We start from the raw sequence: 21,407 nt of genomic DNA, 5'->3' as shown, positions 1-21,407 counted from the left end.
GATTTGACAACTTTGCTGCAAGATCTTTGCTCTGAGAATCTGGAAGTGGGAAGCTGCCTTGCTAGCCCCATTTTGACACCAATCGCTAACACATATGGCCTGGACCACCCAGCTTCAGGGGGGACATATGATATTGGGACATATGAAGAAAGTGTCTTAAGTCAAGTAGGGTGCAGACAGAAAAAGGAAAGCAAGAAACAGTTAAACTAAGGCTGTTGACTCCTGAGCTACATATACACCCTAGCAATGAAAACAAAAGACTTATTTTACCCAGTAGTGTACAGTATACTAATGAGAGAGAATAAACTAGCCTAAACCATAAAAAAATAGGTAAAATATTTTTAAAAATGAAAGAATCCTGATATACTTTTAAAAGGAAATAGAATATATGAAGATTTATTTTTGCCACAGTTGACATTTTCTTCTACAAGAGCTCCTAGGCATGAAATTCTTTCTCTTGTTGTAATTTAAGGCCCCATTCTGTCTTTTGGCTCAAATGCCTCCTGAAGAATGATCTGTGGCATCAAGCATGTGCAGATTGCTTGCATGCTGGCTACGTGTAGTTACTCCTTAAGCTGAGGATAATTTGTAATCATTGGGAACGTTGCAGTAGTGGTTATATGGATATATAAACAGTCCTGCTTTCTTTTATTATGTGTTTGTACACAATGATTCTGTGCTCCTGGCTGGCCGGGCTAAAATGTAAATATTCCCTAGTACTTTAATAATAAGCTGCTAAATGGAGAACAGAAAAAACAAAAATATATATTTTTTAAAAGTACATTTTGGCTTCACAGAGTTAGCTAGGGTAAGTGCTTTGTGCCAGCACAGGATTCCAGCTTTTGGTGACTTCAATCCATAGCCTGGTGCCAACATTTTGATGTTAGAAAATCAGACTGGTAGGACTGGGGAAGAGCTTCCTAAGAGAATAGAAGAAAAAGTATTAGCAAGTCTACTAGGTGTAACCATCCAGAGACTGTAAAACTTGATTTTCAGAGAAAAGTAAGTGACAAATTACACCAGGGCACACATTCCCAAGGCAGGGAAGAGGAAATCGTAAAATACATTGAGTAGGATCTAAATTCAGTGCAATTTACTTGAGGGAATAGCAAAAGAGAGAATGTGTCATGAAGACCTTGAAGCTTAGGGCACAGAAATAGGAAATACTAGTACTTAGACATTACAATTGGTGACAGATGTGCTAATACCTTGAATCACAGCTAAACCAACAGCAATTAAAAGTAGTCAGCAATGTTGAAAATTGTGCTCAGTTTTCCTAGAGGACATTTTGTTGCAGTAGAAGCTTTGCTGTCTGAGCTTAGTATCAAGAAATATTCACAACTGCATTTAATTATTTATCATCTGGTCTAGCCACAGATGGGTAGGTATAGGAACTGCACAGGCACGCGCTGCACGGGGGATTTCTGCACTGCAAAAAAATTCAAAAAAGAAGCCTTTGTGGTTCTTGTAAAGAAGTCTGACCAGCCTTTCCGTGAGCTCAGGTATTGGTAGCAGCATTTCTGCCATCATCCTCGTGGAGTGTTTACTTAAGGGCTTACCAGTTTCCCCAAAAGGTCTTTGCTATCTGAAATTTAGCTTTGTTCTGGCACGTGTGTGTTGTCATTAGCATCTGTTCTAGCCAGTGTAAAACTAGTTTTGGGTAGGCCTGAGTGAGTTGCAGATGTGCCTTTAATTACAGTGCTTACTCGGACAGTCCTTACAGATTACTCTGGCCTCAGCTTCCTGCTCTGTTTTGGAAACCAGGCTTCTCCTTCCAGTACTTATAGGTGCATTTTAATGACTCTTTGTGGGACTCATTAAATGATAATTTTGCCTTCATTGAAGCAAAATGACACTGTATGGTGTGAGGTACAGTCTTCGCTTCTAGTGGGCCTGTGCAGCTAATCTGTGCAGAAATCTGAACATTTTAGAGGATAATCTGAGCCATTTCAAATTAATGAAATTAATGGAAGATGCCTCTTAAGAGCTGTCCTCCAAGAGTGGAGTCACTGTGAGGTCAGTCTGAGTTGGGCAATGAACAAGAAGTGCCATCTGCATTTCTCTGGAACATGAAGACAAGCAGAGATACGTTGCAGATGCTGACCCTTAGCTTTACGAAGAGATACGTGAACCAAAATCTCGGAAGTTGAAAACAAGACAGCACATGGTTGTTGTTAGTGTGGGACAAGACGTTCATTGCAGTCTGCAGTTGAAAGGCATATCTTGGCTGCTTGAGGACATCAATCATTAAAAAAATGTCTTTTGGTATGCCATAGCCTCAGATGACTTTTGGCTCTAGGAAGTGAAGACCCTCACCAGCAGGTTCAAGAAATAGCCATTTCCTTATCTACAGAAACCTATGCAAAATAGTAATAAATGATGTTCCACACATGACTTTATGCCTCACATAATAAAGTAAATGAAACTCTATGACAACATATAACTCAATTGCTTGGAAAAATCTGCTGTTAGTAAGAAATTTATTCTCAAGGCGTTTTCTAAACAGAGAAGGCAATACACGTGGTCTACAAAATATGCAGGACAAAGTCTTCCCTTTCTCCATGGCAGGGAAAGATTTCTCCAAGATGCATGGGGTGATTTCTTTATGTGAAAGTATGTTTTTGGAAAGCCATTAGAGTAGGTGAACACATTCTGCATGCTGCGTAGCGTCTGTTTTGCAAGCATCCATTTCCAGGAATTCCAATGATAATATGATAGCTCAGACCATATCTTTCATAAATGTCTGGAGGCAAAGTATAGAAGATAAAAGTCTCAGAAATAGGTCAGAATCCTGAATGGGGATCCTTGATGTTGCATATAAGGAAATACTTCTGAATAAAATCAGTCTAATAGAATAGCGGTAATTGGCTACTTTACACATACGTTAGATTTAAGAATAGCAGTTCTTTTTTTTTCATATAGATTAGGTTTCCCATGTGGAGTTTGCTTGAATAGGTTTATTGTTGGCAAGGTAAAAGTTTCATAGTTTTTCTGTATAACTGATGATTACGTTCCTTCTCTTGCTCCTTCACTCTTTGCCATGTCCAATTTGGTCACACTGAATGACCAGTGAAACATCTCAAATGAGACCTCGAGTTTTATTGTAAAAAAATAGCTACGCATGGTAATATGTAGTTGTACTATAACTCAGAGTCACTGTAGTCAGATAAAATGATTATTTTTTAGGTTTTGTCATCATATAGCAAAAAAGAATTTATAGCATTATTTAATTATCAGATACAATAAAGTGGTGCCACTTTTATGGGAATAAAACCCAGCAAGAAATTATACTCATAAATTTGCATGCTCAGTTTCTGAGACCTTAAGTCTCAAACCTTAAGTTCTGACACAAGCTCTTTGAGGCTTAAGCACATCATTATTTCTTGTCCTGAAAAGGGATGGTTTCATCAACAAAACCTGGAAGTCTGCAGATGTTCATGAAGCTTTTGAAAGTAACGGTCACCATATAGCTGTGTGTGCTGAGAAAAAAGCAAATTTCTTTGTTTTCAGAAGTAGACAGGATTGGAAATCTTTTTCATTATTCTACTTTTTATTTTTATTTGGCCTGTGAGGTTTCAGGAATTTGCAAAATTTGAACTCCAGCCGCACTCTTCTAACATGATTGTTACAAATGGCCACATCTGGATTCCAGACACTATTTACACATGCTTGTTTGTTCAAGAAGATATTTCCTCTCTGTGCTGTACTGTTGGCTGCCTAATTGTAGATAATTTATTAAACATATAGAATAAAGTCACAACTTTGTATTTCAATAAAAGCACACAGATAATCTGCTGTGAACATTAGAATACTTCTTGAATCAAACATTCAGTTCTTCAGCTTAGATAGTTTAGGATCAGAACGTGGTCCTGTTTCCTGATGTACTAACAGCACGAAGCACGAAGCGTCTGCTGATCCTTTTGCACTCCTAAAATTGGGATTTAGCCAAGTTGTCACCTCCCTGTTGTCCTGAGTAGGGGTTATTCCCTTGTGTGAGGATACAGATGTGGATGTGACCGCACCATTTGAAACATCATTTTGTGTCCTGGCCGCAGCCATAAGGCTCTCACTTATGGGCAAATCTTAAAGGCAGTGAATCTAACATACTATATGGCAATAGCAACTTTCTTCTTCCTACCAAAACAAAACCAGATTTGCGAAAAGTTCTTTTTAACCCCAAATTTTGAGAGAGATCTATAAATATATCTTGCTCTATGACAGTACTGATTTATGTCCTGGGGAAGTATTTCACATCATTACTTTTTATCTCTTTCTTTCTAAGCAGATGGGAAAATACAGCTTTTGCTTTCTCCATTGAGTTATTTTGACATATTATTAATCTTTGTGTGTGCTTCAAGCAAAAAATGAGGATAAAATACATTGTGCTGAAGTGAAGGAGGTACATAAGAGCTGTGTATTTATTTGTCCCAAATAGAGGTGGATAAAGTAAGTCTTGCTATTTTAATAGATTCTGATGGATTCAGGAAAGTCCTTTCTAATAACCACTTAAGAATCTGAGCTTAAATAGTCGTTAATTAGAACTACTTCTAGTTTGATTGTAAGAAAATGCCAAACAATATGGAATTTATTTTTGACTCTGAGAATGGAAACATAAAGGAAGCATTTGTGAAGGAGAGAAATCTCTGCTGTAGTTCCCACTCTGTAATTTTTTTGAGGGATTTTGGACAATGCACATGCACAATATCTCCAGTCCTTTTCCTTTTTGAAAAATAGATAATGTTTTGGACATTTTCTTAAGCATTGCTTTCTAATGTCTTAAAAGGTTCTGCAATTCTTAGATAAAAGCTTTAATACACAAGTAAATTGGATATAATTGACTTTTTTAACCTATTAAATGTAATTACTGTGAGTTGATTTTCAAGTTTGATTTTTCTGGATTTTTTAGGGCTTGGGAGCCCTTGGCTGCAGTGGAAAAATAAAGGAACTTTCTATATCAGAATGTCAAAACATCAGCGATACTGGGATTCAGGTAAAAATTCACCTCTTAAATTTTCTGGAAGCCTCTCTAGTTCTTCAAGCTGAATTATCTCCAAAACAGACCTTGCTTTACTCTATGACCTTATCTTCCTTCAGTCATTATTACCCATTTCTGTACTCAGTCTTACAAATCGTTCTCCCCCTTCATTCCTTCAATTGTATTGTGAATTGTAATGAATCTGAATTCTGTCCCTCTGCAGCAATTCGGGCATTCTCCCCTTTCCTTTAATCTCATTTGCTACTTTTTCGTTTTAGTGAATCTAAAACAGGGCAGTGAAACATTGTGTTTTCACATGGTGTTATGGATTACTTTTTGCCATTATCAGACCCCCTTCTGACTTCCTGACCTTTTATGTATTCTTTTTAAAGGCAGGGACTTTCCTTTCAGAGACTTAATTAGCTTTTCTTCGCTTAATCTTGCCTCTGTCTTTCCTTATTCCTCATTTTAATTTCTTCGATTTTTCTGGTAATGTTTATCCCTGTCTGCTGTGTCTTGTTTAGCTCCCCTTTCTCTTACAGTAGTGTGCAAACAAAAATAAGTTATGTCAAAATATAAAAACAAAATTATATTCAAAGTAAAATGACTGATAATTTTGTTATTGAAATCATTTCAAGCTATATCAATAAAGTGTCTAGGCATGAGTAAAACTGCTTCATGTGCCTCTGCGGTTTGAAACTGGTAGCGAACTAAGGCTTATTTATGTTATTTGGACCACTTTAGGAATGGTAGGTTGAATCCACCTTAGGAGGATGGGGCCAAACTCTTCTCTGTGGCGGCCAGTGACAGGACAAGGGGAATGGGTACAAGTTGAAGCACAGGCAGTTCCATCTCTATGTGAAGAAGAACTTCTTTCCTGTGAGGGTGACAGAGCCCTGGAACAGGCTGCCCAGAGAGGCTGTGGAGTCTCCTTCTCTGGAGATCTTCCAAACCCGCCTGGATGCCACCCTGTGCCATGTGCTCTGGGTGTCCCTGCTGGAGCAGGGGGGTTGAACTAGATGATCTCTAGAGGTCCCTTCCGACCTCAATCACTCTGTGATTCCGTGATTCTGTATGATAGGAGCAAGACTGTCCTTAAAATGGAGCCTTAGATTCTACTCTAAGCTAGCACATGATGGCAAAAATCACACAAGGTTTTGCTCTTTCCGTGCTGTGCTGGCCCAGGCCAATCTGGCTTTTGTGCATTATTTACTGCCTCACTATTTCATTTTGACTACAAGAATATTACTTGTTACTGATGGCTACGGGACAAGTTGCAATCTAAATTGTTACTGTTGTTTCTCCCTTACACTACAACTCCTCCACCAGTGCTATTTAAAATGCATTTTTGCACTTACTCGTGTGGGCTTTCAGGTCTTACTCACTTTATGCTTCCTTGAATGCCAGGGTTGAATGACTGAGCACACAGCTGCAATGGGGCAGTTACATTTCCTTCCCTCTGCTGCACTTGGTTCTGCATGTGTTGCTGATATTTTTCCACACATCATCATCTCTTATTGACACAAAAACATTTCTCAATACTTTCCTGTAATGGTATATTTCTAACAGATTAAAATAATTAAAAATAATGAATCATCTTTAAACAAGAAATGCATGTTCATCCTCTTCAAAATGAGCAGGTTTCTCAGCTATTGTGTGAGAAAAATAGTATAAGTCACTCTGTAGTTGTTTGAAAAAAAGACTATTTAAAAATCCTATGAGAACATCATATGCAAATTTTATTCATAATAGTAATGATGAAACTAAGTCATCTGCTGGAAAATGTTTGAGCTACATGTATTTTAGATAGATATTTCAGTTATTAACTTATTCTGAAGATCTCATTATGCTCACAGTGAGCCAACTGCTGAATTTCACTGAACACCATTTTTCCATTGTTTTTCTTTCTAAAATGACTGTTAAATATTGTGGTTTTGAAATTTAAATGTTGGATCTTAAAACTATAAAGCTAGATATCATTCTAAAATGCAGAAGATTAATGTGAAACATGTAACTTTTAGTGTTCTGACCTCAATTGTAGCCTATAAACTTAGACATTTATTAGGGTCAATAATCTTTATAAAGTTATGAGACAGGAAAGTAATTCAATTCTAAAAAGCCAACCTACAGTTTAAAGTTGCTATGTAAGGAAATATTGAAATTCATGATAAGTTATAAAGCTACACCGTGGCAAAATATATTTTTTGAACATTTACTACTTGTCTTGAAAACATCATAACACTAATACTAATGTAGTACTTGAACTCTATTTTACAATGCTTATAAGCTTATAAATTGTTTTCTATATTTTGCTTTTTTAAAATCAATGTTAATGCTGATAAACAAAAGGAGATGGCTCTTTCCAAGATGTGTAGTTAAGCTGGGATATTCTTATCCTTATCACACTTTGTTTTTATCATTTTTTATCACAATTCTGATACAAAATGTATCAATTCAGTACATTTGCATAGACTTACTGCGTTGTGTTTCAGAGCAGTAAAATAATATTAATTAGCAATTTTGTAGAAAGAGATCTATCTTATTAGAATTTACATCCAAATAAGAGCACTTTTTTACTTGTAATAGAGATTTGTCCCTAACCCTATATAACAGAAATGTTTAAATCATCTTGTTTAATGACATTAATTTCATGCCCACAAACAGTTGCAGATCACAAAACTGCAGGTACAGGCAATGCCATCATGTAATCCCAAGTTTCAGCTTCTACGTTTTTTCCCTTATAAAGCTCCAATATCCGTCATTTCATAGCCATGTATTATAAGAATGAGTCAGTTCTTGCTGCACCACAAGGAATGTATCTGGATTGAATCTTGTTAGCCTATATGCACATCAGGCCATTAGAATTTGCTTTTTTAGGAGTAATTCAGACTGGCCTTTCATGAATGTTCTGTGTAAAATTCCATGTTTTTAAACAAAATAATGACCAAGTACGTACATGGCTGGTGTATATCTCTCTGAAAATCAGTGTAGAGTTAGTGCTGCTGGTTTTGGAGCAGAATATTCACTGCTGCATTCACTATGGCTTAGGACTAACATCTCATCACATAAAGTCCAAAAAGAGAATATGGAGAAAAAGTGTTTCTACTTCCCCCATATGCAGTATGAATTTCAGCTTCCTGAGGAATGGAGTGCACAAATATGCAGCAGGCAGAGGAGCCACATTATCAGGAATCTTGGAAGGGCAGGAGAAAGAAGAAAAGCTAAGAAATTACCTTAAAAAGTAATGCCAAGGCCTTTCTAGTAAGCTGAAATAAAGTATGGATTTATGCAAACTTTGTAGAAAGTTGCCCCATTGTACACGGCACATTTTGTTTATCCTTTGGTTATATAAAGAATATTTGAATTATGTGGAAAGAAAATGTATATTAAAAGTCTTTTATTAACACTGTCAAAGTTAAATGTGGAAAGCTGCAATATGCCAGGAGTTATGTTAACCTTCTGCTGATAGTTGATCTTGTGCCTGGGCTTTGTAACAGCGTTGCTTGTATGATCACATATTTGTAAATAGGAGCTCTGCTCTTTCGTAACATGGGTGATGCTCACTTAAAAGGAGCAGTTCAATATTTTGTAATTTCATTGATGCTTGTGTGTCTTCAGGTGTTATCTACACAAAATTATGTGCACGTAAGTTTGAAAATGATTTTGTTTCCGTCTTAAGATACTCATCTCTTTGTAGCGGCTGAATGTTTTGCAAACACCAGTTATCTTCACAGTCACCTCTGGGGATCATAGTCATAGATGTAGATCCGGAAATGGAGGGATGAGCAAACATTTCCCTTGGTTGCCAGTATAAATATAATACCAGCATCTGATGTCCAATAGAGCAGTTTTTCAGCCTGCAAAATCAGGCCTAAAACCTGGTCTGCACCAGGCCTGGCCTGCACCAGTGTTGTCACCTAACCTGGCGACTTATGGAAATCTCTATTGGAGTGAATAGTTCTATTTGCAAAATAACGTAGGGGCAGCCTTCAAGTTAGGAGCAATTCAGAACCTAATTTTGAAGGATACTTTAAATGCCTACAGACCTGTATCGGTAAAAACAAGATAAAGCCTCATACAGGCATTAAAATCCTGGCTCCAGCCTATGCTACATACCCTAGCTGAGAATGCAGTGACTAAGAGGCCTGATTCTGAAGGCAGTTTTGCTTCTCTCACATGGAGATAAAAACATTTTCTTACTGAGTCAAGAATCACAAGCCCAACAACCACTGCTTTACTACCACGGTAAGATAGAAAAAAACAAAACCATAAGGCACAGAAGACAAGTTTTAAAAACCTGGTCTATGAAATAAAATTCAGACAGTGAGTTTGTTTGCATCTGTTCATGTAAAACTTGTGAAACTCATCCACAAGTTCTGGTTGTCAACAAAGTGACATTTCCAGTGATCAGCATATTTTAGTGCCTCTGTGAGTACCCTTTCTTAAGTAGGGGAAAATAGGTATGTGTCAGAGGCAGTAGCCTGAGCAGGGTGGACTTGTCTTCAGAATGATAAATATGTGAGTGCATTTGTGCATCTCTGGGTGCATGCGCATTTGCTCTGCATCCACGTAGGCCTTTCTCTCTTTACCTCAGGGCTGCTTCTAGAATCACAGAATGGTTAAGGTTAGAAGGGACCTCTAGAGGTCATCTAGTCCAGCCCCCCTGTACACACAGGGTCAATCCAGAGCACGTGGCACAGGGTGGCATCCAAGCGGGTTTGGAAGATCTCCAGAGAAGGAGACTCCACAACCTCTCTGGGCAGCCTGTTCCAGTGCTCTGTCACCCTCACTGTTAAGAAATTTTTCCTTAAGTTCCTGTGGAACTTTTGATGCTTCAGTTTGTGGCCGTTTCCTCTAGTTCTGTCAGTGGCCACCAGTGAAAAGAGACCAGCACCATCCTCTTCACTGCCTCCCTTGAGGTATTTATAGACACTGATCAGATCCCTTCTCAGCGTTCTCTTCTTCAGGCTGAACAGGCCCAGCTCCCTCAGTCTCTTGGAAAACTAGGAACTAGAAACTAGAGACTTCAGAAAAGCTTCAAGGAACCAGCATTTTTTATTCAGTCAGTCTGCTACATAAATATTTCTGCTTTCCCTCCCAGAGAAGTAGAATTTCCATTCCAATAATTGCCAAATTACACTGGGTTTATGCCAAGATTAGCAGGCCTGGAAGATCAGCCTAGGGGTACACGTTAGGTCCAGTATCTTACTGCCATTCCAGGCGGGCAATCATAGAGGGACAGTTGTCATTGAAGCTAAAACTTTGCTTGAACCACAAAATGTGCTGCTTTTGGAGCAAACATTCACATCATGGCATCATTAAGTGAGGAAATACCATCCTCTTTTGACTGTTTGCCCACAAACACAAAATTAGGCTATACCTTCTTCTCTTTGGGAAAGGACAATGAATATTCCTTGTGATTGAGAAAGATTCTGTCCAAAGGATGAACCAAGTTTCAGAGTGAGAGGAAAAAAATGCCTGGCCTGGTAGAGTGCATATTATAAGTATTAATAATTAAAAAAACCCAAGAAATTATGTGGAAGCTGAAGTGTCTGCCTAATAATAATATCTTACTCTATTTATCACTTGCCAACTGCAAGTCTCCAAAATGTTTTATAAACTGTTCTTGCAAAGTTCATAACTTGTGTGAAATTATCTCAGTTCCATTTTACAAGCTGGGAAACTGAGTCACTGAGCTATTTAGGCTGATGTTTTCACAAACGATTTCTGCTTTATGGGGTGTTTGAAGACACCAACACCTGAGTTAGTTATAAATCAGCTGAAATTTAAGTGAGGGGCTGTAGAGATGCTTAGGTGCTACAGGTGCTATTCTCATTAAAAAGGAAGCTAGAAAGTGCACTCCACATCTATCACTAATAATGACAGGAGAGTGTTGGCCACAGTGAGCTGTCCTTTTGCAGATCAGAGACGAGAACTCCTGAGTCCTGAAATCCTCACCCATTCCTTTCCAAGAAAAGAGTAGAATTTGTACAGATACAGTTGGTTGTTCATTTTGTTTAGAAATATATATATAAATACATACACAAAATTGGGCATTTGCAGAGAGTAGAATCCATGTTTTGGAGGCTAGTCCTTTGAGCACAAACTGCTATGCTTGAGTTTGTGCTTATTTTAAAGGACACAAATTCAACATATTTTAATGCATACAGTGAAAGTTGCATGTATGTTAGTCTGATGAACAGAACACATCCTGTCATGCATCAGCATCAGAAATGGAAAATGATCTCTTCAAACATCTCTTCTCCAGTGGAATTTACAGCCTACAGCTGAGTGACTTCACCGATAGTAAAGGATACAAAAAGCAGCTGAAGTGTCTGAAGGATGTAATGTAGATGTATTGCAAATTGAGAAAAGCAGGGCAGGCATCTCACCAAGATGTGATCTGTGTGTGTGTCCCTCTTTCAGAAGTTCTGCCAAGACACAAAGCACCTCGAGTACTGTCATGTCTCTTACTGCCCTCAGCTGACGGATGAAACTGTGAGAGCTTTGGCATTTCACTGCCCCAGACTGACATCTGTCAGCATAGCTGGCTGTCCACAGGTACGTGAAACAACTGGGAAGGAGAGTGTTGGGATTGCTATTCCAAAGAAAGAAAGAATATCACTCAGAAGTCTGACCTGCTGGCATGTGTCTTGCCACAGTTCTAGAACTTACTCCTCTAATGTGAAAATCAGAGCCGAAGTTCAATTGACTTTCCATGAATTTTAAGTTAGAGGGCCAAGTCTTTGAAATGTTTGGCCTCCTTCTAGTGGTTGTGATTAGAACATGGAGCTGTCCCTGCTGGGTCAGGGAAAGGCTGTCTCCGCAGGAGCTGCTGTCGGGGGCAGGCGTGCGCAGGGAAGCGCTTCCTGCAGCTACGCTCTGCATTTCGGGTGGCCTGTGCTGAGGAGAGCTAGATACCATGGAAGTGAACAAGGCAGCCCAAAAACACTGAAAAAAATGAAGACCATGAAGTGGCGTTTCACAGGTCACGAACTGGGCTCCCACTGCAGTTTAAACTCTACTTTAAACCCCGTTTCATGCTCAAAAACACAGTGTTTGCTGCCTCTGGGTCTGCAGGGCCGCAGTCCCCGCGCTGGCCCCGGCCCGGGCCTGCGAGCGGGAAGGTGCCGGGAGAGGCCTCCGGGCTGCGCGGCCCTTCCCAAGCAGCTGCTGCTGTGAAACGCTCTGCCCCTTCCCTCATCTTCCTACGCATTTTGTATCATGTTTTGTTATTTTTTTTTTCTTTTGTCCTGCTTCTCATTTATCTCTTTCTGTGTCAGACTGAGTGTTCCTTTTAGAAATTACTGATGTTTTGAAAGGCTACATTTTTTTTCCTTTATTTCCTGATGTAGTGGCTCTTGTGCACTTAATAATACTTGCTTAATTTAGTAGGAAAACCAAATACTTGCTGCATTTTGACAACAAGCATCCCAATGCAATTTTTAAATGGTGATTTCAGATTCTTTAATTCCATGGAAAAAGCAGTGGCAAAGCTACTTCCACTTATGTTAGCTGCTGTTATTGCTTTTGAGAAAGTTGATCCTGAAGTATCTTTTAAAAAAATGATTATACTTATTGAGCTGCTCTTCCCCCATCTCCTATTGAAATGTCCATGTCATATTTCTTCCCAGAATGTTTCCATAGCCATCCCTTATCCGTGCCTTCCTCCTCTCATAGTATCCTACTGTGAGGCTCCAAATCTCTTGATTACCCTTTCAGTTCTCCATGCCACCCTCGTGTCCCTCTGCTCACTGCAGTGACCGACCACGTCAGCCTCCTGCCGGCTTCTTGGAGCTGACCTGAGGGACGAGGCAGCCTGCCCTGGAGAACAGAAATTCCGGGTGATCCACCAGCACACACGTTTCTCACAGCAAAAAATGCAGTGTGTCTCACAGACCTGGCAGGACAGACTTGTTCTGCATCTTACTGCAGCCCCTGGTTTATATTTTATGGATACCTGCTGTATGCCATTAATTATCATATACAAGAGTCTCAATCTCCTGTAGACTTTGACTTTAAATAGATACTAAGGTTTTCTTTTCCCATATTAATAATAGATGTGCACAGAAATCTTTTTACGGTAGTTTAAGAAGTGGGGTATTTTTGCAAGCAATCTCTGTCCTGCTTTCCACTACACCTCATATACACACAAACCAGACATGAATTAGCACAAAATGTCCATAAATACACTTAGGCTGGAAACTGGGAGAGGATCAAAGTAGTGAAGTCTGAAAGCACCCTGGGGAGAGCGATGGCAGCAAAGTATTAACTAATGTTAGGATGTATCTTGAAAAGGGAATGGGCTGGAACTCTGCTGCTAGATAATATCTTTTCCTTTAAAAGGTTATAAAGCCAATCTAGTAACTGCTAATACCCTACCATATTCAGAAAAAAGACCATCAAGAATTTTTCAAATAAACCCACACATAAGTTTATGAGGCTTCTTTTTTGTTTCATTTTTCTCTCCTTAAATGTAGCTTGCAACTCCATAAAGTGAGATGGTACCCGTGGATGTTAAAACTAATGGGTCACTGAAATCCTTTGGCAACCTCTAGTATAAATTGAGGGGATCCAGCTGCTAAGTAAGGAGACATTTTCCACTCGGAGACTGCTTAAAAATGGTCAGGAGATTAAAACAAAAATGAATCTATTCCAAAAGAGATATGTTAATATATCTGACAGTCGTGTCCTGCAACATCGGAATACCTGAATTTTAAAAAAATAGCAAGAGTGCATGAAAATGCAATATATAAATATATGTCCATTAAGAATGCTTTGGCATGTGCTGTGAAGGTTACTGTAAAATTAGAAGAGCTTATCTCCTTAAACTTATCTACTGTATATTGAAATTAACCGTCTTTGCGTAAACCTCATAGGCTTCAGTGAAAGTGCGGTGAGGCTCCCTGACTTAATACTGAGCGCAGAGCTGAGTCTGAAACAAGGGGGTTACCTCACATTTTCCAGGAGGGAAGGGGGAGAGATCAGCAGAGAGAGGGCGCTTCATTTTCCCTTCCCCACACAAGATCACAGCTTCATCTCGTCTTGTCTCTTTTAGGTTCTTATAGCATTGGCTCTAAAATACAAGTCAAGCCCATTTCTCTCTTTCCATCATTCCACGAGGGTTAGAAACGTTCTGGTTTTAATAAAGCATCTTTTAAAGGTCTGTAGCACATCTTCGTCTAGATTTTTGGTACTGGCTAAACACATTAATTAAAGTGTATGCATTGTTTATTCATAACTCTTCCCGCTGATGTCAATGGAGCTCTTTGGTATCTGGCACAACTGCTTTGCACCTTGAAGACTCTGTCCAAAAGGCTTCTCAAATGAACATCACGTATGAATGGTAATGAGTGGCAGCTTAGACAAATGGGCGGGCAAAGTGAGACTAAGTAGCTCTGCTTCAGATGAACAGAAAAACATCTGTATGCTGGAATGGTCATGGTGTCAAGTATTCATTTATAAGAGAACAAAATTGGCGTACTAAATTCTGAGACCGTGGAGCCTAGTGTAGTTCAGAAAGAGCCTGGCCATGCTCAAGGCTCACATACGGTACGTGCACAATTAGGGGGTTGGGAAAGTGAAGCCATTCTGATTAGGTGAAAAATCCAACACTTCGGAATGTGCCGGCCTCACGGCAGTGGGTGCGAAATGCCTGACGCTGCCGAGGAGGCTGCCGCGGGTTCAGAGTCTGCTGCACAAACTTGCCTTCCACACACTTCAAAATTATTTTTTAAAATACAAATTTCTTGCCAATCAGCTAGTAAAATTGTGTGTTGTGGTTTTTGTTTGAACAGGGATCTTCTCACATGGGTGTGTTTTATTGCTTCCCTTACAGATGACTGATCTGTGTATGGGGTATTTGGCTGCGGCCTGCCGTTACCTCCACTTCTTGGATATCTCTGGCTGCATTCATCTCACTGACAAAGCCCTGAAGTATCTCTGGAAAGGGTGTAAGCAGCTCCACGTTCTCAAGATGCTGTACTGTAGAAATATTACCAAGTAAGAGGGTATTTTCTAATCTAAATTCAGAGGTGGTTTTAAACCGCGAAGCATGGAGCCTGTCTTTGCTGACAGGATGGTGCCGTGCCAGGTATCTGGCTTGGGCCATCCTGCTCCTTTAGCTATGGGTGTGTGTGTCCATACTGCAGCCTTAGGGTACGTATAGCTCAGCGTAGCTCTCTACATATACAAGAGGGAGCCAGAAGTCAAGGAAAATAGGGACCACAAGAAAAACAGGGCAGATGGTGTTCAGGAAGGAACGTGCGGACACAAAGCACCACCTCAAGGGCACCTGGAGCAGGAGGGAGAAGCCCAGGCTGGGCCCAGGGCTCCCTGCGCCAGCACCCAGCGCTCCGCGGGCGGCTGCGCCTGCGCTTGCGGCGCTCACCGGGCGCTGAGCAGGAGCATCCGGCAAAAGCAGATGGGGGCACGAGCTCCGCGTGCAGCACGGGCATGCCAAGGAGCCCAAGGGTCCTAAGAATAGTTCCGAAAGTGGAAGTGAGACATATTTTTATGTATCTTTCAAAAGAAGTGCCAGCTACCATAATGTAAACCCCATTGCTGTGAATGGACCCAGGCTCTGGATTCCACATGGGCTTCAAAACCCAGTCAGTTTTGGTCAGGTTTAGACCTGAGTTTTCTGCCCTAAGGCTCCAGGATCCAAGATCTCAACCCAAGACAGGAAGCTCCTGGATGCAGCTCCAGACCCGCCAGCCCCCGGGGCGCTACGAGCACCACGGACCGTCCGCCCCACACCTGCAGTGGGACCAGCCGGCCACTCGGAGGGTGCTGAGACGGCTGGAGAACAAATTCTAGCACTTTGGCTGACTGGAGTATGAAACGTACTCGAACTTCATGACTTCCTGAAGAAATGTGTTACGTATCATTAGATTACATGTACCATGCTAGGAGAGCTTATAACCTAACGCCTGCAGATCGAGCATTCCCTACTAAGTCATTTCACAGTTTGGAAGTCAGTGTAGAAATTAAAGACTGATGCAGAAACATAATAACTTAAAGCTATTTACACGGTGCTTCCTGCTTTCCCAGCCCCCACTGCTTTCTTTTTCTGTAGCTGTCTTGCCACAGACAATCCTGCTATCATCACTTTCCTTTTCCTTCCTTACCAGGTCTTTTTCTTCCCCTATGATTTAGATTCCTTACTGTCATCTCAAAACATCTTTCTCAAAAAATCTACTTTTAATTAAATACTCGTTAGCCATGGAGAGTGTTCTGAAGAAGTGGGATGTGGCAGTAATAATCGGAGAAAAAAAATCTAAAAATACTTCATTCTTCATCCCAGAAAATATGTTTCATGTAAATGTTTGATTTCCTCCTTATTTTATTTTTTCCCTATTAATCCTCAAGGAATTATCTCTTCACACACAAATTATTTTACTTTACACCTCTGCCCCAGGGTCCTGGCTGCTCTACGGGTCATTGCCCTTCTCCATTAAACTCTTCTGCTTCTGCCAAGGAATTTCCCAACTGGTTATTTTTACTGTAAGGAAATCCCCAGAGAGCTATAGATCTTTCCAAACCAAAAAGCAGCCACCAGCCACACTTCTCCACCCAGTGCTGTCTTTCCCCTTTCTGTGAGTCTGGTCAGCATGTTAGAACTGCGCAAACTTCCCTAATTTTACCCTCCAGCCAGATTTCCTGCATGTGAAGGTGGATGGTTCTTGTCTTACTCTCTAAACCTTTGTGCCGTATGTTCAAAGATTGGAAACTCTTCCCTGATGCCATTCGAGTCCGGGACAAAAACCCTCCGGTGGATCCATCGTGTAGGGAAGTTCAGCACCGCTGATTTTCATCCCTAAGAACCTGCAGAGCAGACTGGGCACGGCGAGATCAGACTGTAACATGGCCATTACATGGAAAAATATTCAGAAAATAAGAGGGTGTTCACACTTAGATTCAGATATGTGCCACGTCATATTTTCTAAAAATCTTTGTGTTTTTTAATAGCTCTAGACGAACCCTTTGCCATTAATTGTATTTGAAGCAAACTACAGTGCAGCAGCGATTCTATAATCTTGCTGCAGGTTTTGGTAATGACATCCAGAGCAATGACAGTATTGTCATTTATAGGTCACAATATACGTCTATAAAATAATGCATCTCATTCACAACCTCTGTGTCTTTATTAATGAATAATCAACAAAGAATTGTCACAAAAATAAACAGCTCCCATTCTCTGCTTTCAGACTAAAGCTTAAGGCCTTATTCAACTTAGATTTTTTTTCATAAGATGTTCAGGAAAAGGGTGATTTTCACATGTAACTTATGTTCTCCAGGCCTGAACATGCTAACATTTCAGAGCTTCCTGCCTGGGAAAAGGGAAGACTCCTCGTAATCAGATTTATCTTGAGAACTGAACATGCTGGTGGCTTAGATTCCAAACAAGTAATAGAAGAAATATTTTTTTTTGTCCTGCAAAATCTATAAATTATATATACTTCATTTTGCCAAAGGGATTCCCCATCATTTCCTATTAAACACTAATCTGTCCTAGAAGGCATCTCTTAATGGACTCAGCCTCACAAATATTCAGGCACATCTCATGTCATGTGTCACATTTTTTTTCAGTTTTTACTGTTTTGTTAGATTAAAATAGAAAACACATGGAGACACAAAATTCTTAGTGTTTCAGTCCAATTCAGCGTCACGGGAAAGAGCTGTGAGCAACTAAATCGTCCAGTCCAGCCTTTCCACTATCGGGTAGCACTTGAGGCTTCCTTTGCCAGCATGCTGGCCTGGTGCCAGATTTATTTAAATGTTAAAAGGAAAAAAGGCCAAAGGATTGATGTCCTGCTGCATATTTCTGCACTCAGAGGCTAAGGAACTGTCAATTAAACCTGTTTCTAAATGCCATCAAGCATCAAGGATAATCTGCTTGGGGGAATAAATTACACTGGGGCAATTCAGTCCTCCTGCTAGAGAAAAAGAGGGCTGAGTGGTCCCCTTGGGAATGATTGCTGTAGGAAGGGCAGGTGTCAGCTGTGATCCCCCTAAGCCTGCAGGTTCAAAACAGCATCCTGGCATCTTTAGGGAAACACCGCTCTTGGGACTACATTTTTAACAAGGGATTCATCAACAAATACTACTACACGTTTTGCCCTTTAAACCAAAATTACATTGGTCTTTAACAGCTATGACATATTTGATGTTTGGAGGACATTCTGATTTTTGTTTTATTTATGTTTTCTGATTGTGGCTGTTGGTTAGGAAGGAGCAAGAACTCCGTTTTCCCAAAAAGGCAGAATTTCCGAAGTATTAGTCACATATTAAGGTCTCATAAGTAACAAGACGGGAAGGATTTGGGAACCCAAAGCGCACGTAATCAGAAGTGAGGGCAGCTCCAACACGATCTGATAAACGACCAAGAATAATCGCTCGCAAGTGGGAGCTGCAGCCTCACGGGGATGCCGGGTCCCCCCTTGTGGCACGTGAAGGAGGAACCTCAAAACGCTGCAGGGCCTGGGGGCGCCGCGGCTGCCGCAGCCCTCCCGATACATCAGCCTTGATGCGGCCTCTGCCATCGCCGCAGGATCCCTGCGGCACCTCCTGCCTCTCCTGCTGCCTGACGGCCTCTTGCCGGCCTCTCAGCTTGGGGTCTCCTGGCTTGGCACCATCGCCACTTCCTCCACGTGTTAGCTCTTCTTTTCCATTAATCTTTAGTCTTGATTATTTTTTGCAACCTCATCTCAAAATGTCTTTTTCAAGACCTCCACTTTTAATTAATATGGACCCCCCCCAGTCAAACTTGTCTGAATTTATGATGGCTCAGAATTCAGATCCTGGTGCAGATCTGCATTTCTCAGCTCACTGCTCTTAGTAAAAGGCATCGAAGCCATACACAGAAATTTCAGGTAAGGATTGAATTATATATCCCAGCTCTGCTCATGCCATGTGCTTCATCCAATAGTTTTATCATCTGACTTATTTCAAGAGATTTTTTGCTTCTAAAGATGACTCTGTTGTGCTGGTTTCAAGCCTCTATATAAATAGATGAACAGACTTCATCTCTACACTGTATCTTAAGCAAACATCGTGTTTTGCCACGTGTTGGTGATTAATGAAAGGCTGTTTCTGGCAAACTCATCAGTCGTAGCATGGGGCAGCACAAGCTGCCAGCAAACGGTAACGGCTCCCCTCTATGCAGGCATCAGACAGCCACCATACCTTGGCTTTTCCATGAAAAACAGGAATTTGGACTTGGATGAGTTGTTATTTATTTTATAGCTTACAGTCCCTCATATAAGTTGTGCACACAGACCTCAACAGCACAAGCCTCGCATTCATGTGCTCAAAAGAGCGTGTCAGCGTTGACCTTAAAAAATACATCCTACATCCTGCCGTTGCCACCCGCTTCCTGCTGTGGTGGAGATGGCACCAGGGCTGCAAATATCCGCCTCTCTGTAACCACCTCCACGGTTTTCCCTTTGGAAAACAGTACAACCGTTATAGTAGCCTTACTGGCAGGTATCAGACCTCTCTCATTTGGATTTTTCTCTAATATCGTCTCAGCCCGGAGCCCAGCTCAGGTTGGATCCTGGGAAGAGGACGGGATGTGGAGAGCTGGCTCCTGCCAGGGCATCCGAGCAGGAAGGATCCCAGGAAGAGGACGAGATGTGGAGAGCTGGCTCCTGCCAGGGCATCCGAGCAGGAAGGATCCCGGGAAGAGGATGGGATGTGGAGAGCTGGCTCCTGCCAGGGCATCCGAGCAGGAAGGATCCCGGGAAGAGGATGGGATGTGGAGAGCTGGCTCCTGCCAGGGCATCCGAGCAGGAAGGAGCCCGGGAAGAGGACGGGATGTGGAGAACTGGCTCCTGCCAGGGCATCCGAGCAGGAAGGAGCCCGGGAAGAGGATGGGATGTGGAGAGCTGGCTCCTGCCGGGGCTGGGGAGCTTCCCAGAGCTCCTGCAGGCTGGAGGCCGAGGCTCAGAGCGATGCAGGGAAAGAGACGCCCACAAGGACTTCCAGTGAAGGGTTAAGTTTCTGCAGCCCAGGAAGCCGGTGAAAGTTGCAGAACTGGTTGAAAAAGCATCACAGACCAGGAAAGGAGGGAGAGGAAAAGCTGCTCCAGGCTCTTTGAGGACCTCTCGAGGCTATTTTAGTGGGTCTTGCTCAGCAGCCCTGACTTTCCCCTGTTCTCTATCACTTTCCAGTTCATTTTTGTCTTCTAATAAAACACAGTAAAAAGAGAGAAGTGACAAAATCCTGAGGGAGATCACCAAGGACACGCAGTAGGGAGCAAACAGAAGTGGAGAGAGAACTCGCGGGTAAGCCGGGCATGGGACATGACACAGACTGTGCTCCTAGATGCCACAAATGACTCTCTCCTGGTTCAGCTGCTGGAGAACCTGCAGGAAACAAATGTCCTTGGGAACTGGTGAAGCAGGAACCAGGCTCTGTGACACCATGGTGATGAGCTCAACTCAGCCCCAGGGAGCACTAAAAAACGGGATGGTAGAACTAGAGGATCTCCAGAGGTTCTCTCCAAATTGAACCCTTCTGATTCTGTGGAAAATGAGCAAGTCAGCTAAAAGGAAATGGAAAGAAAGATAGAACGATCAGCTCTCTGTCTCTCTGGAGGGACCGTGTGACACCCCCCAGGACACCCCTCCGTGCAGTGCCGGGTTCGTGTGGCGCCTCCCGGCCGCACAGGCCCCGCCGCGGCGGCACCGCCTGCTCCAGCCGCTCCTGTTCGCCTTCCTCAGGGCCAGGCCTGGCCCCTGCAGCAAGGCCCAACAAGGGCACCGAGAAGTTTAGGTGGCCAAAGCGGAGGGGCCGAGAACTGGGTTTGCTCAGCCTAACGGGAAGGCTCAGGGCAGGGGGATCTTATGGCTCCTGCAGCTGCTGAGGAGCAAGAGGAGGCGACAGGGCGGCCCGTTCTGAGGTGCCCTTGACAGGACACGAGTAACAGATACGAATTACCACAGATTTCTGAACTGAAGCTACTTTCTTGTTATGAGGATGGTTCAAATAGGTGCCCAGAAAGGCTGTGCAATCCCTACGCCTGGAGATACCCAGAGCTGAGCTGGGCAGAGCCCTGAGCCACCCGCTGTAGCGAGATCTGCTCCGAGCTGGGCAGGACTAAACCATCTCCAAAGGCCCCGTCCAACCAGGTATTTTGTGACTATGATCTAACCACTCAGCTCTTCCCCTCGTTTCCAATATACCCCTATAATACTGAGCTTCAGTTAAAGCAGGACTCAGCTGCTCAGCTTCTGCTGTGCTTTGTAGAAACAGCCTCTGTTAAAAAAAAAAAAAAAAAGTTTTTTTCCCTCGTTTCAGACAAGCTGTCCTGAAATACACAGCCAAGCTGGAGAAAAGAGAGCACAACAATGGTGATCCCCCTCCCTGGCTCGGGTACGACAGGAACGGCAACATCCTTACCTTCCCCAAACAGGAGCTACAAGCTTGA

General features: G+C 42.0%; 1 protein-coding gene across 1 annotated transcript in view; it reads left to right on the top strand.

Annotated features, from left to right (window-relative positions):
• The window catches only part of FBXL13 (F-box and leucine rich repeat protein 13), a 79,245-nt gene extending 57,838 nt beyond the window's left edge, over nt 1–21,407 (top strand). The window contains exons 18-21 of the mRNA XM_088533252.1: nt 4,907–4,990; nt 11,402–11,536; nt 14,814–14,977; nt 21,278–21,407. Coding sequence (XP_088389378.1) covers nt 4,907–4,990; nt 11,402–11,536; nt 14,814–14,977; nt 21,278–21,407 — 513 coding nt within the window. The remainder of the gene's footprint in view (nt 1–4,906; nt 4,991–11,401; nt 11,537–14,813; nt 14,978–21,277) is intronic.

The sequence above is a fragment of the Tinamus guttatus genome, unplaced genomic scaffold (genome assembly GCF_059628265.1).
Source record: "Tinamus guttatus ecotype Peru unplaced genomic scaffold, ASM5962826v1 Tinamus_guttatus_pri_ptg000489l, whole genome shotgun sequence".
Lineage (NCBI taxonomy): Eukaryota > Metazoa > Chordata > Aves > Tinamiformes > Tinamidae > Tinamus > Tinamus guttatus.
Note: the sequence above shows the minus strand (reverse complement) of the source record. Positions and strands in the feature narration are given on the sequence as shown.